General features: G+C 37.9%; 3 protein-coding genes across 4 annotated transcripts; all 3 read right to left on the bottom strand.

The window, feature by feature from the left end:
• Nucleotides 1-355: 355 nt before the first annotated feature.
• LOC103991873 (uncharacterized) lies at nucleotides 356-1341 on the bottom strand. The gene has a single exon (XM_009411413.3). The coding sequence runs from the start codon at nucleotides 1263-1265 to the stop codon at nucleotides 687-689; it is 579 nt and encodes a 192-aa protein (XP_009409688.2). The 5' UTR covers nucleotides 1266-1341; the 3' UTR covers nucleotides 356-686.
• A 3846-nt stretch (nucleotides 1342-5187) lies between these two features.
• Nucleotides 5188-6340, bottom strand: LOC135642773 (NDR1/HIN1-like protein 13). Its single transcript, XM_065159191.1, has one exon. The coding sequence runs from the start codon at nucleotides 6255-6257 to the stop codon at nucleotides 5508-5510; it is 750 nt and encodes a 249-aa protein (XP_065015263.1). The 5' UTR covers nucleotides 6258-6340; the 3' UTR covers nucleotides 5188-5507.
• Nucleotides 6341-7657: 1317 nt separating this feature from the next.
• Nucleotides 7658-11681, bottom strand: LOC103991580 (thioredoxin-like 2, chloroplastic). Of its 2 annotated transcripts, XM_065158587.1 has the most exons (4): nucleotides 11309-11680; nucleotides 11038-11223; nucleotides 8896-9060; nucleotides 7658-8034 (listed from the first exon to the last, which is right to left on the bottom strand). In XM_065158587.1, exons 1-4 carry the CDS (start codon nucleotides 11486-11488, stop codon nucleotides 7927-7929), a joined length of 639 nt encoding a protein of 212 aa, XP_065014659.1. In that variant the 5' UTR covers nucleotides 11489-11680; the 3' UTR covers nucleotides 7658-7926. The 2 variants fall into 2 exon arrangements, with proteins under 2 accessions (XP_065014659.1, XP_065014660.1); XM_065158588.1 differs by lacking the exon at nucleotides 8896-9060 and having other exon boundaries at nucleotides 11309-11681.
• Between the last annotated feature and the right edge of the window lie 4180 nt (nucleotides 11682-15861).

The raw sequence follows: 15861 nt of genomic DNA, 5'->3' as shown, positions 1-15861 counted from the left end.
AGAAGGGATTAGTGGCAGGCGATTGCTTGACATGTTATTGTGGCACAGGATATGCTCTGCATTATACCATCATCATTTCCAAGGTACGTCGGCAATGTGTTACTCCTGTGGATCACCGATCGATGAAACCCCAGCATCCATAGGATGAGCGCATTTCTTGATGGATGTGGGCGCTGGTGGCTCTCGTGATGCTGCGTGGATCAGCTTGTGGAGTAAAGACTACAGAGAAAGCTCAAGTCTGTTCGGCATGGGACGGGGGATCGATACCCTCAGAGCGTCTGTCGAAGTACGCGCGATCGGGGCTCGGTCGCACACATGCTCATCATATCGAGACTTGAAGCTGATCCATCGAGCGAAGGTACTCCGGAGAGGCAGACCGACCCCGCTGCGGTCACCCGCACGACGCCGATCTTATCCTCCTCTCCCGGGTGGGTTATGACGTGTTGTTCCTTCTCCAGCCTTTCTTGAAAGATCTCCCAATGTCTTTCTTCCACGTATGCGTTCGATGGTTTTTATATGTATACTTTGTGAGAGACAAAGGACAAAAGCCTCTTCGAATAACATCCTTAATTTCTAATTTCATATTTCCAATGGGAGACGGTAAACAGCAATAAACGCGTCTCTATTTCTTTCGCCTGTCCTTTTTCTTTTCTTTTTCTCTCACTCTCTTTATCCCCGTCTCTCCTTTAACTTGATCGCGGCTCCACCGACGGCCCCGCCATGGGCGCAGCCGCCGATGGCTCCGCCAGCATCCGGACCAATGGCGCCGCAGACGACCACGGGGCGCCGCCGGAGAGGCACCCGACGAAGTACGGCACTCCGCAAACGCCGCCACTGGTGTCGATGCTGGCCATGACCGTAGACGCGGAGCTGGAGAACGACGGCCCGCAGCTCTCCTCGTTGCCGTTGATGGTGACGAAGGATGTCTCCTCGTTGTAGGACGGCGTGGAAGGGGAGTGGGCAACGGCGGCGGAGCCCATCTCCTCCTCCAGCCATTTCATCACCTCCGCTACTGCCGCCTCCTCCATCTCCGCTACTTCCTCTGCGTCGAGGATAGTCGAGATAATCTTTACCGCCTTCGCCGCCTCTCCTCCGCCATTTTCGTGGTCCTTCAGCTCCCGACTCGCCGCGTCTTCCTCCATCGCTTCCTCGATCGCAGGAGAGGAAAAGATTTGTAGGGTGGTATATGGTGAGGCTCGTCTGTCTGTTCCAGCGCAGACAGGGACTCGGCGTCGTACGCCAACTTCAACTGATACTGACGTCATAGAACGAGCTCCATGACGTCATTCCGCGTTGTTTTTTGTGAGGAACACCTGTTCCCTGTCTCGGCCTGCATTTGGGTGCGATAAACCTATATCGTAGGGAAGGACGAGGCCAGCACGGAAAGCAAGTGGTGAAACGTAGAACGGTACGACGTGGCAAGTGGAGACGATATGATCGTGAACAAGTTGTGTCGGGTGTGTGAGACGGGATTGCCAAAGACGTTGATCGGCCGCTTGCTTCGTGGGTTGGTGTTGAGTCACACGAAATAAGGTGAAACAGTCACTGCACTCAAACACCAAAAACCAATCAATGTCCTTTCGAACTTTTCGACGTGCACCTACTTCGGCATTTATAGGGAAGCGGAAGGAGTGCAACAAATTTGTACTACTTTGGCTAGTTATTTGACTATCTATTTTGTCCTTTTTTTTTCTCATCATTTGGTTAAATATGATTCAAGATTTATTTTTTTTATATTACTTTTGTTAGATTATATAGTTTTATCTAATTAGATAAAATATATTATAAATATAATTAGATTCTGAATGGTTATTGATTAATAAAAAAAAATATTTATGATAGTATTTCTCGAAGATAATCTTGATGAGAATAATTTTCCTAATTACATATTCTATACTCTTAGCTCTTACTTATAAATAAATAGAATCTTGTAAGCACTATATACTAGCTTAATGGTATAATGGTTTTGTGAATGTGAAAGAAGAAATGAGAAGATGAGTTTAGTTCTTCTCGTACATCGATATTACTGGCTTTCAGATCAGATGACGATACACCCATAGATTATATAAAAACTTTTTGAATGATATTAAAAGGTACATATCATAAAGTTACTCATTATGATTTTTAAATGAGCTCTTTAAGAATTGTCATAACATTAGTGGCTCATTATGATTTTGAGTTATATCATTCAAAAGTAAAAGTAAATTTTCTAAATAGGGATCTAAATTTATATTAGTTTACTTAACCGATTCAAATGAAAATAAAAGAAATATAAAATTTGATATATAAATTTAGAAAATTCATTTATGATCTTAAACAAGCTTATATATAAAGTTTTTCGATATCATTACTTCCTTCATATTTAAAAAAATATAATTGATTTAGGAACAAGTTTATATATAAATAATATTTTACTTACCAGTAGTGATATTGGTTTATTGTATTAAGCCAAGAAATTTCTTATCAAGAATTTTAAGATGATTAATATAAATGAGGCAACTTATATTATTAGCATTGAGATATTTAGAAATAAATCTTAAGGATTACTAGTACTATTTAAAACAAGATATATTAATCAAGTTTTAAAGAGATTTAGTATTTAGTTTTGTTAAGCAAATGACAAAAGAAAAAAATTTAAGTCAAAATAACTATTTTTAAAATAATTTGAAAGGGATTAGATAAAAAAAAAATTCTTTATGTATATGCAGTTGAAAGTCTATTATGTGCTCAATCTTATGCTACCTCAAATATCAATTTTATAGTTAAAATACTGGGTAGATATTAGAATTATCTAAGAATAAAATTATTAAAAAATTATAAAAAATAATAAGATATTTGAAAGAGATGAAGAATTATATGCTCTCATAAATGAAATTAGAACAACATGAAATGATGATATTTTTTATGTGTTAATTTTATAAATTATCTTGATAATAAGAAGTTCACTTTATAATTTATATCTATATCAGTTTGAAGGATAATTTATAAAGATAAAAATAATATAATATTATATTATTAATAATAGAAGCTGATTTTGTAATATACTTTAAGGCCACTAATCAAGTTTTGTGATTGTGAAACTTTATCTCAAGACTCAGTACGGTGAGACTCAATTACCAAATCGTTGAAAATACTTTATGATATATTAAAATAGTTTTTTTCTGACAAGTACTATTATAACTATGTGCATTATGGTATAAAATATTTGATAGTTAAAAAAAATTAAAAATAATTAATATCAATTAAGAACTTAAGTTTCATTGTATTGATCGTTAATTTATTTACTTAGAATTACAGTTTAAAGTGTTTAAAAGAACATGTGCTTATGATTGAGTATATGAGTAACCTATAAAATATATTATGATATATGTTTGAGTGAACATTACGATTGTTATTCTTATTTATATAATTAAAATTATTTATTTCTACTATCCTATTCATATTTATACATGTATATATTATGATTGAATGTGTTAATAAGATTTTCTTGATAAGATAAATTACATAGGTCATTTTAGACTACGTAGAAAGGATTAACAGCGCTATGCTATATAAAAGGAAGTATGATATTGATGATATATAACTATTATGACTTCATTGGTAGGCAGACTTAATATGGTATTATGTTTATTAAATTTATTAGCCTATTTTATAAAATTTGTATAAAAATAATTTTTTTAAGTTTTAGAATCTAATTAAATAAAAATATTTTTAAATAAATTTTTATTTATTTATTTTAAAATTTTAATTTATTTTATATCTTACCCAGGCCAAGTTAGAGAATGTTAGTTTATGTGACCCTATCTAATTAGGTAAGATATATTATTGATATGATTGGATTTTGATTACAATTATCATCGACCAATAAAAATGAAGTCCAATTATGGTAGAATTCTTTAGGAGATAACTTTGATTGAAGGACCTCGCCTAATTACTTATCTTAAACCTCCTAGACACTATATACACAATGTATGGATATACGAATATGCATATAAGAAGAGATAAGAATATGTGACATTATTTAGAGATTATAGATCTTCTCTCATTTTTTCTTATTCATATGAAATAGTCAATTAAAGATTATAGATCTTTTTTTTTATCTCCCATTTTTCCTAATCCAGTGGTCTTGTGAAGGATATAAAGAGAGGAAAAGATAAGTATAATTCTCCTTGTAGATCGTTATTACTATAGCTTTCGAATCCGATAATGATATGCCAATAGATTAGATAAAAACTTTCTGAATGACATTGAAATGTATGCATCATAAATTTAGATTTATTATTATTTGATTATTAGATTTTGACATTAAAGATTTTCATATAATAAAATCATAAGGATGGTTTTCATGCTTACACCTTCTCGAGACAACATGCATATTAAAGGATAGCATAGATCATAGATGTTGGGAAAATACATTGCTAATTTTTTCTAAATTTTACTTTTTTTTCTCACATACTCTTAGCCTTTATACCATCGATCATCATCTCAAGATCCTATAACTTTTGTGTGGTTGTCATCCTCATCGTTATTCATTGGCTATGCCCTCGTCCCGGTTTGCTGCTATATTCTCATTCTTATTCGTCAACTACATTCTCATCATTGACCGTTGATTATATCTTCATACCGTTCATTATGATCAAGGCACCATTAAGGCCCTATCACTAGGATTATGACTCTTGAGACTTTAGTTATACCTCGATAATTAGCGATGTCGTCAGATTATAGAACATAGCTAATGGTCAGAGACAAAGGCGATCGCAATCGAACAAAAAACATGATTAATATCATTTTTTAGAAAACAAGAGATGTTCCACGACAAATTAAAAAAAAAAGAAACTTAGATTTTTTAAAAAAATTATCAAAATATATACCATCTATAACTTATTCTTGTGGTTGCTAAAAGGAAAATAAAATGATCCATCATAACTTAGTGTGTCGTTCTAGATTAAACTCATTGATAGATGCGCAACGGCAGGAAACTACAGCTTTTGAACTCTTGATGGTAAAACATGTTAAATGGCAGTAACAGTATAATATTTATTACCTGCTGCTTACGTGGAATCACTCTCGAGAATATTCTTTAACCTCGTACCGTTAGAAGAGAGAGACCACAACATTTAATTCTTTTCCAAATACTATTTTCTATTAGCAAAACGATATCCACTCGAACTTGTTAAAGCCCTCGAAATATGTGTTTTAGGTGATAGAAGACAGGTGGATTCGAATTAGATTCGATGATGTTGGGGCATAATTCGGATCTCTTCCTTCCAATTCCACCCAACTACAATTCTCATATGCTTCTTTTAATTTTCATTATTACAATCACATTATAAATCAAACAATTATTACATCACAAGAATTCCCAAACAAAATAACCCGCCCTTCAAATTTATAGACATCAAAGAAAAAACGGAAAATAGGAGAAACAAAAACTCACGTAATTAATACTAATAACTAATATCTCATCCTTTTTCCATATTTACTGAAAATTTTACGTTAATTTACGCTTAGAGAGTCCACTTCCAGATCTTAATCCGGAGCTTCACCTTGCAGTCGCCTCCCGGCGAAGCCGCCACTACCGCCTTCTTCCCCTTGGGCACGGCGACGCTGATCCCCTCGCACCGCACCTTGATTCCTATCTTCTTCGTCTTCAGGCCCCCGATCTTCACCCCCGCCTTCGTCTCCATGTCGATCTCCACCGGCATGCTGCTGCTCTTCCTCAGGTCTGATGCCGCCGCAGAGTCCAGCAGCTGGCCGGAGCTCGACGCCGCGGCGGAGAGCAGGGTGGAGCTCGCGGCGTCCTGGACGAAAGCGGCGAACGTGCCGTCTCCTACGTCGACCCCGCCGGAGAGGACAGAGACGGAGATGGGATCGTAGAGGTAGACGAGCTTTTTGTTGGGGTTGCGGGCGGTGACGTTGATGTTGAGGCTGGAGGTCAGATGCCCGCCAGCGGAGACCTTGAGGGCGGCGAAGCGGAGGCTGGAGACGGAGAAGACCGGGCGTCGGGGGCGGTAGATGGCGTAGACGACCCCGCCGGCGATGGCGGCGAGGATGACGAGGACGGCGAGAATCATGATAAGTGAGAGGCAGCAAGAGCAGCAGAGGCCGCGGCGACTTCTGCGGCGGGACGGCTTGGCGGGCTGGGGGCGGTAGGCGAGGCGGGTGGCGCCGTTTATCTGGGACTTGGTGGGAGGAAAGGCGGGTGGAGGGGCTCCGCCAGGGATAGGCTTGGAAGAAGTGTAGACTCGATCCGCCATTACCTCTCTCTCTGCGGTGTCTCCTCTTCTGCTCCAAGGATCTGAGTCAGGGTTCGTGATGGGATCAGAGAAGAGCAGCTATCTATGTATCGACAAGAGAACAGATAGAGATGAAAACAACACTCCACCCTACGGAGATGGCGCCGACGTACCTAATTTTGGACCAACATTCGATATTTCTTATTTTATTTGGAGCCTGATGATCGTTTGATTATGATCAAACGAGTAGAATTTGAAGATTGGCAGATGCGGTTTGGGGAGATCGTTCCTCAAATTAGAGGCAGTTGATTCTGATAGAAGACCTAATTTGGGTGAAATATTTGATGGTAATCCTAATTCATTTTATGTTACGATTAGCTCGAATTTTATAATCTAATCACGCAATTAGATGGTTCTTTTACAGTTAAAGCGTTAGTCATTTTAATTGGTAAAACCTTTGATAAATCATACAATAATTCTGCACTCGAATCTCGAATTCCGGTCACCAAAGGATTCATGAGAGAGTTGTATTGCACTACCATATACATGTTCGGCCACTTGTACTAAAATTAATTGCCAACTCAGTCCAACTCATCAGGCCACAACTTAATTGGACAATCAATCATTCTGGGGTTTTCACTCCCACAGGGTAAACAATGTTGCCACTGCCAGAAACTTTGGCTCCGCCATTAGTTTCAGCTCTCTCTCTCTCTCCCCCCATGTTGAAGCAAAGAAGGTGCAAGAGTGAGACGGTTTGGTGATGGGCAATCGTTCTATCTGAAAAATACATGGCAACTACTACCTTGTGTTCACCAAAGCAATGTGCATGATTGGTTTACTTGTATTGTAATCAAATGTGTGGGATCATGTACTTGGCTGTTTCTTTAGGCTGTCGGGCATCTTACCTCAGCAATGTGCATGTTAATGGCTTTTAAATTCTTCATTATCTTGTGTTAGGCCATTGGACTCGCTCTACTAACACAATTCAGACATGCAAAACATCAATAACATTTTAAAAGTGGCTACAATTTATTGCGAAACAAAACATGCCTTTCACGTGCCTACAATCATAAAAAAGTAATAATCCTTTTTAAATGTCAACATTCAAAAATTGTACATCTATATATTTTTCTCCAAGCACTGTATATATATATATATATATATATATATATATATATTAGTTAAGATAGTATTTTTATTAGATTCATGACCATCTGATCTTCCAAACTCTAATTGGACAAAATAATAATCACCAATTTTTTTTTCAATAACTGGTGTGTATATACAACAGAAAAAATGCTATATTTTTTTTTTTCAAAAGTGCGTGCTTTGAAAACGTCTAGAGAAATTATTTAAAAAATAGAATTCTATTTTTAAAAAAAGATAGAAAAATTTCCCTCAAAGCAATGGATGCAGGATGCTTGAATGTAAACATCATGTTACTACAGCAGTTCTGCTTGCCTGTTTATTCAAATTAAGAATAGTCCATTTGTACACCAAACATGCATTCTCATAATTTTTTTAAAGATATGCCAACCGAGTATGCATTTTCATAAATTTCCAACTCTAGCTATGATCCATAAGTAGATTGACTGTGCAAGGAGTTTTAATAAGAATTTGCTAAATTCGGTTTTATGGTACAACTGGGGAAGAACTACCAAGAGAAGGCAGCCATCAAAAGCCAGCAAGCTTAATTCTGTGAGGTCGAGCTATCAAGCAGATCTCCAACTCCCGAAGGAGGTCCAATGCTACATCGAGCACTGTTATGTTTTTCGATGGCATCCGTTATCTTCTGGAACTGCAGTTAGATACAGAAGCTCAGCTATCAAAACTGTTTGTCAAATCCATTCAGATTAACTGAAACCAACAGATAATCATTTGTATTTTAATGCCTCCTTTTGCCATATGCTAAGATTGCATTGTAGCAGAAAATTAAGCAACCTTAAGTCTATAATAAGTAATTTGGCATCTTAACACACTCATGAATTTTTCAACCAACATATTTGGAATTGTACTAGGCAGGGACCATCCACTTTGAAAGTCTTAAGCACAAAACCTATGGTATCAGACTTGGAAGAGGTTTACCGGACAAAACAGCATCACCTTCAGAGAACCAAAATGCAGGGACTTGGATATTGTTGTCACTGTTAGAAGCATCGTGAAAGAGACGAGACTGTTGTATCTGGATAAGAACATAGCCAAGCCCTTACCTTACTGCTAACTAAGAAGAAAAAAACAAAAACAAAGGCTGGCACTTCCATCCTGTCACTTTTGTTTTACTTTTTAAGCTATATATCTTTCCTTGTGTTAATACAAAAAAGGGAAAAACAAGTTCCAAATGAACTAACTCTTAACACACAGAAGAGGACAGTTCTGACATAATTCTCAAACTGTGTGATAATAAAATGAGTGTCATGGTGCCCTTACAGTCATAATCAAACCAGATATTATATAACTTTCAGTACCAGTGGAAGAAAATAAATAAGCAACAAACCTTCACCAATTAAACTACTTCACTATCGCTGAAATTAGATACCTCTGGACTGTGCTTAACTAAATGTATATCAACTTGAAGTTCCAACGAAGAGAATGAAAGCTAGTAGAATGTCCAAACTAGATTATATCAAACTTCAATTTACATACAAGCAGAAAAGCATACCTTAACTAGGTTACATGAGAAAGACTGCAGCAGTCCATCAGCACCACGGTAGAAATGAAAATAAGGAAGCACTCTTACATTCAATCTTTTGCACATAGGCTTGTTTTCATCAAAATTCACTTTTAGGAATAATATATCAGGGTGTTCCTCTGCTGTCTTACAGAGCTGAAAGATCATTAAAGGAAAGAACTTGGTATTTGTGGCTAGTATCACATCCAGCTAAAGATATAATATTCTACATCACATACATATGGATCCAAAGCTTTAAACAAAACAGATCAAAACCTGGAACAAATGTGATAATTACTCATAGGATGTCACTGGACATACAGATCAGAAAAGTTAACTTATAAATATCTACCAGAGAAGTGGGAATAAAAAAATAAGTGATGCTAAACATGCCCATAGTTCAGGACATGTAATGAAACATGCACAAGTTAGTTTCAGCAATTTCGAATGCAAAAAAAAAAAGAAGTGGAGCTATAATATCACCAAAATATGTTCTGGGTGTCAAAGCACAAGTAACTTACTTGCTAGATAGGTGACATATGTACAACCCAAGTAACCTTGAATATACTAAAGAGGTTCCTGGCAGGAATAATGAAGAAACAAAACAAGGTTTTGTCTGTAAAATTAATATAAAACTATAATAAAATACTCTATCATATTTATCTTTGAAATTGAAATAGCTGGTTGCAAGAGCATTCTCTCATCCCCCAGTCTGAGGGACTTAAACTAGCAACATTTCTACTGTTTCCATGTATTATTTGATTGTGCTTGTGACCCTCCATATTGTTAAGAGCAGACAAATATAGGCAAAGAAGTTTATTTAATAGCATTCTAAGTGTGACTTAAAAAAAACAGTTTGATTCATTAAGAAAGGCTCCAAGGCCTCAAATATTGCTAAAACAACAAATAATGAATACAGTAATTTTTTATAAGTTAGTAAGGAGTGACAACAAAAAAGATTTGTTTTCTTCTAGGGCTTATGGCAGAATGGAGAGTAGCAATTTTGGCAGCATAGTTGTCAGTGGACTTCAAAATTAAAGTGTTATGATGGTTAAAATTAGTCTGAGAACATATAAAAGGCAAATTTGAAGATATATAATAAAGAGAGACATTGATGGTGTTAACAAAAATGGTGAAATGGCTGGAGTAAGGCTGAAAGCCAATATGATTAAAGGTGGAGGAGATTCAGAAAAAAAAAAGTCAATTCACAAGAGTCATTCAGCAGAAGAAACATGACGTGCAAGCAAACATTTAAAAATATACAAAATGCAATGTTCACCAAAATATTCTTTTTGGCAAAGGGTAAGTGACCTTGCTATCAACATTCAAGGCCTTTACCAACCTAGCAAACTGAGATCTTCATGTTCACCAAAATGTTGATAATTTATTATCAGTCATCTGATAAACAAATATAAGCGATTTGGCCCAACAATGACTTAGAAAAATTATTAAGGAAAGAATTAGAAGCCGGAGGAGTTTGATGGACTAGTTCTAGCCCAACCAATTATTACAAACCTATTGTTTCTTATCCATCAGTATAGAAAAATTAAAGAAGAAAATGGAAATGTATAGGCCTATAATTAAGTAAAAAATTTGAGGACCTATAATTTTTACAACATCAACAGAAGCAGGAAAATAAGCCTTAAGTCCTAATCAGTGTTGGCCATATGTGGGTAAGCAACTGCATAGAAAGGAAACCTCATGGAATTATTAGTGTAATGACTCTGTCTATTAGAAGTCGGCTAAAAAGCTAAAACCTGAATTTATTGGTTAACACCTGTAGAAATAATTATTATTTTTCATTTTATTGTTTGTGACAGTGACCCGAAGAGAACTAAAGAAAACTCAAAATTCTTGGAAGTGGCACCCTAAATACTGGCTCTAGTTCATGAGCAGGTACCTTGGGTTTCGCTTCGGTTACATATAACTAGAGCAACCCTGTTTGGGAGATCTTAACCGGAATGGTGCGAGTAATTCTCACTAAGAAGTAGCAGGCTTTCGTGGTGATGGCTTGTTCTGTTGGTACTTCTGTCACTCCCTGATGTAGTGCGGCAACCAAGTGTAAACTTTATGTACGCAAGTAAACTAGTTACCAGCGAATCGAATTGCATGTAGATGACAGGTAACCATCACCTTGGGAAAAAGGGCTCGGCAAGACCCGCACCAAGTGCCGTAGAACTCCACGACGACAAGCCTGTCACCTGCTTGGTTTAATGCGTCCAAGAACTCTTCCGTCGAATGGATGTCAATCATATTGGGCCCCCCATTCTTCTCCCACCACTTGGGTTCATCGCTACCCTCTTCGACGACCGCGCGCACCTGCATACATCACCAGCATCTGAACAACACTGCATCCAACAAACAACCACAAAACTCGAAAGATTCGTAGGGTGGGGGCGGATACTCTGTGACCAGACGATCGATTTGAGGGGCGCGGGAGGGCGGCAGAAAAGGCGGCGTCCAATCGGGACCTAGGGGACGGCTTTAGTCTCGGGGAGTTGGATTGGAGAGGAAGGAAGAGGAGAGGGAGGAGCCGATTGTGCGAAGCGAGGAAGAGGCCGTGACGGAGCAATGCATCGGCCATCAATAAGGGGAGCGGAAGAAAGGGTATGTTAAGTAGGACCGATATGATGATCCATTCATCCGAAGGAAGGAATAAGAGAGGATTTCTTCGCTGATTTCGCCGCTTGTTATATCTCGTATTGTTCTTCCGCACTTTGTTTCTCTTCTCCGTTCGTGGGAAGGGGAAGCTCGCAACGTGGACTCGTTTAAGAGCAGACCGCATCTACTTGGTTGGTAAGCAGTAAGTTGTCTCGTGGTTACATGAGAAGAGGCCCAATTCAAATATGGGCCACTTGGAGGAGCCCAATTCGAATGAATAGGAAATGCTTATCGAATACGATGGGGGTCAAAGCATGCGACTCTCAGTGAATCACCACTGCAACGTAGAAGATAAAAGGAAAAATAAATAGTTCCATCCAACAACTACGAAACCCCTTTCTTAAACGTAGCTAAAGATTTATCATATGCCAGCATTTAAGTTAAAAAAATAAACAGTTCCATCCATGTCGGTCAAAGGAAAAAAAAGAGAGAAAAAACTGTCTGATTTGGAGACAACTTTTCTTATCTACCTGTTATGAAAAAAAAAAAAAAAAAGATTGATGGCGTGATCAATCCAACACAGTCTAGACGTGTGTGAGTAGAAATATTCGAGGGATTTTCGAAGTAAAAATATTATGCTTCCAAGATAGATTCAAGATAATCCGAGGTGGCTTCATGGTGGCTCTAAGGTGGATATGAGACGTAGGTGTTGATCTCTCGAGATGAAAGTATTGCGCTCCTAAGATAAAAGTATTATGTTCTCAAGATAACATTTGCATGAAAATCAAGGTCAAAGGAGGTTTCTCGACCCGATCCCTCCGACGTTTAAGTTAATAATCCAAAGTTCCTAAATGTGGATTCAAAGAGTTCGAAATGAGATAGCTCCCTCGTTTCACTAAATATATGTTTTTATACCTTAAAAGAGAGAAATAAAGTTTATGATGATCTTCCTTTTCGTAAAAGAAGAGAATTTAATATTATATTTTTTAATGAAAGATAAGGTAGTTTACAATTGCTTTATCATAAAGTAAGAAAATAAATGTTAGGATTACCTTCTTTATCACAAAAAGATAAGAAAGTTTGTAATTACCTTCCTTACTATAATGAATGCGAAGGAAGCTTGTGTTTCTCTACTTTGAATCTTTATACACGTAGGCACATGAAGAATGACTTGGATCTCGCGTGACAACCACATATCAACTGATGGTAAGTTTCATATTATTTGTCCCCCATAGAGGGCGTGCCTCAAGTCTCTTGTGAGAGGGGTTCAAAGCGTGTCATTTAGTTTATCTGACATTGGAGCATTTGAGATCTCATCTTATAGGTCGGGTTTAGTCGATTCATGTGTCTTAGTAACGTTGAGTTTTTATTTTTATTGTAGCGGATTTCTCTTGGCGCGGGTCAGATTTTTCTTATTTAAATGCCTTACAAATTTTTGCCTTGTACCTCCATCATGATGGATTGGATTACATTTTGGCTTACGCTTCCATCATGATGGATTTGACACATTTTATTTTACACCTTTGCTATGGTAGATTTGGGACATTTTGGCTTACATCTTTACCATGACAGATTTGGCATATTTTGGCTTACGCCTCCGTCAAGATGGATTTGGCACATTTTGGCTTGCACTTCCATCATGATAGATTTACAACATTTCAGCTTGCACCTCTACTATAACGGATTTGACATGTTTTTGGCTTATACTCCATCGTGGCAGATTTAACACATTTTATTTTATGCCTCCCACCGTAGCGAGTCATCATGCAAGCCAGGTTTGTTCGACTCATACGTCTTAGACATGTTTGGTTTTCTAACATTATCGTAGCGAATTTACGTTGGTCAGATTATTTGACTCGCATGCATCGAGCATATTTGGTTTATGTCTTTACGATAATGAATTTACCTTAGCATTGGTCGGGTTTTTTTGACTCACATGCCTTGGGTATATTTGGTATGTGCCTCTATCGTATTAATTTTACCTTGGCATTGGTCAAGTTTCTTGATTTACATGCCTCAAGTATATGCGGATTTCTGATAGCAGATAAGATTTCTTTAAACTATATGAGGAAATCTATCTACTCTGTTGAGGGAAATCCTCTAATCTGTTAAGGAAAATCCTCTCTCGTAACCTATATAAATAAAAAGGGGACATGTGAATACAATCAAACTTCTTCACTTCTTCAATAAAGCTTATTCAATAATTGTTCTTATCTTCTATTATTTTTTTCATTGTATCAGAGCCACTTGCCTAGAGCAAGCTCTCTTCTCACTATCGACTCATCACTATTGCTTCTCCACCTCCAGCGGCAAACGAAAAGGCTTTCTACCATTGCTTTTCCGTCATCAGCCCATCGGTGTCTCTTCTCACTACCGACTCATCACTATTGCTTCTCCACCTCCAACGGCAAACGAAAAGGCTTTCTACCATTGCTTTTCCGTCATCAGCCCATCGGTGCGATAAATCTTTCCTCCTCGGCGAACGACAACTGTTTTCTCCACTACCACTCTGCACCAACGTCCTTTCCCTTCCAATGTGGCGTCTCTAGTGCTGCGCCCACTAACACTGCCTCACCTTTCTTCCTCGCTGTAGCTACCTCCTACACCTCTTCTGTTGCAGCTTCCTCCTCTACTGCCTCTATCGCTGTCGCAGCCATCGTTGTCACAGTTGTAGCCGTCGCAATCGTAGTTGTTGCTTTCGCAATCATAGTCGCTGCCATCATAGCCTTAGCCATCGTTATCGCAATCGCAATAACAACAATAGCAATGATCTGCTCTTGTCCTACTCACGAAGCCTCTCGCTCGTAAACTATTGCTCCTTGATAGGAGCACCATCTTGCGGGGGCATGATAACAAATAAGATTTCCTCAAACTATATCAGGAAATCTCTCTACTCTTTGAGGAAAATCCTCTAATATGTTAAGGAAAATTCTCTCTCCTAACCTATATAAATAGAAGATGAACATGTGAATACAATCAAGCTTCATCACTTCTTCGATAAAGCTTATTCAATAATTGTTCTTATCTTCTTTTTTTTTTTCAATTTCAAGTCTCTTTTTTTCTGTAATAGATTTTAGATTTTCTTACTGTGGTAGGCTTTAAATCTTCTATCCACCATGGTGGATTTTAAATCCCTTCTTCGCTGTGATAGATTTCGGGTTCTCTTGCCATAGTGGTCTTCAACCTTCTCTTCGCCATGGTGGATTTCAAGTCTCCTCTCTATTGTGACATATTTTGAGTTCTCCTGCCATGGCGAGCTTTAAATCTTCTCTTCGCCATGGTGGATTTCAAGTCCCTTTTCTACCATGATGAATTTTAGATTCTTCCACCATGACGAGCTTTAAATCTTCTCTCCGCCATGATAGATTTCAAGTCCCTTTTTCATCGAGAGAATCTCAAATTTTTCCATTGCAATAGACTTTAAATATTTTTTTATGTCATGGCAGATTTCATGTCCCTTCTCTACCGTAACAAATCAAAAGTTTTCCCACCATGGCATATTTTGGGTTTTCCCATTGTGGTAGGTTTCAAATATTCTTTTTCATCATGGTAGATTTTATGTTCCTTCTCTACTATAGCAGATCTTGGGTATTCCTATTATAGTGAGCTTCAAATCTTCTTTTTTGTAATGGCGAATTTCATGTCTCTTCTTAGCCATAATGGATCTCGAATTTTCTCACTATGGTGGGCTTCTTGAGCATCTTCTGGCTCAGTCACAGCCATAGGGAGTCTTCTTAGGTGTCAAACAAATAAGAAATGGTTGGTTGAAGAGCCTCTAATTCAAGCGATCATTGATTAGGCAATACTATGCTTGATAATGTTTGACTCTTCGGACCACTTTGGGGTCAGTCGGGAGCATCTTATCTTTCTTGTAGTGCAAGATCTCATTCATCTAACTCGGTTCCTCCCTGACCATAGCCACATCGAGCCTCTTAATGGTTCAGGTTGGCAGCGTCTCAACAAACAGCCAATCTTACCCAAGAGTCTGAGTGGATGCCAAGTGGGTGAGCGCATCAACTTGAGAATTTTTTTCATGGGGAACTTGAAATACATGGAGTCAGGAGAAACTATGAACTAATATTTGCACCTTAACAAGGTACTTTGCCATGATCATATTTGGGCCTTGTAAATCCACTCTACTTGGCTCATGACTAGTTGCGAGTCACAGAATATTATTAGGTCTTGTACTTAGAGATATCAGGCGAGTCAAAGCAAAGTAGTGGTACGACAATCTACTGAATTCTACAATAGGGAAGTGGGGCGCCGATGGCTCAACAAGCCTCTGGTGCCCCTCAGATATTGGTGACACATCGAGTGGGGGGACCTGACATGCATCGGTGCTAGTGGTGGTCAAAT

The sequence above is a fragment of the Musa acuminata genome, chromosome BXJ3-7 (genome assembly GCF_036884655.1).
Source record: "Musa acuminata AAA Group cultivar baxijiao chromosome BXJ3-7, Cavendish_Baxijiao_AAA, whole genome shotgun sequence".
Classification (NCBI taxonomy): domain Eukaryota; kingdom Viridiplantae; phylum Streptophyta; class Magnoliopsida; order Zingiberales; family Musaceae; genus Musa; species Musa acuminata.
Note: the sequence above shows the minus strand (reverse complement) of the source record. Positions and strands in the feature narration are given on the sequence as shown.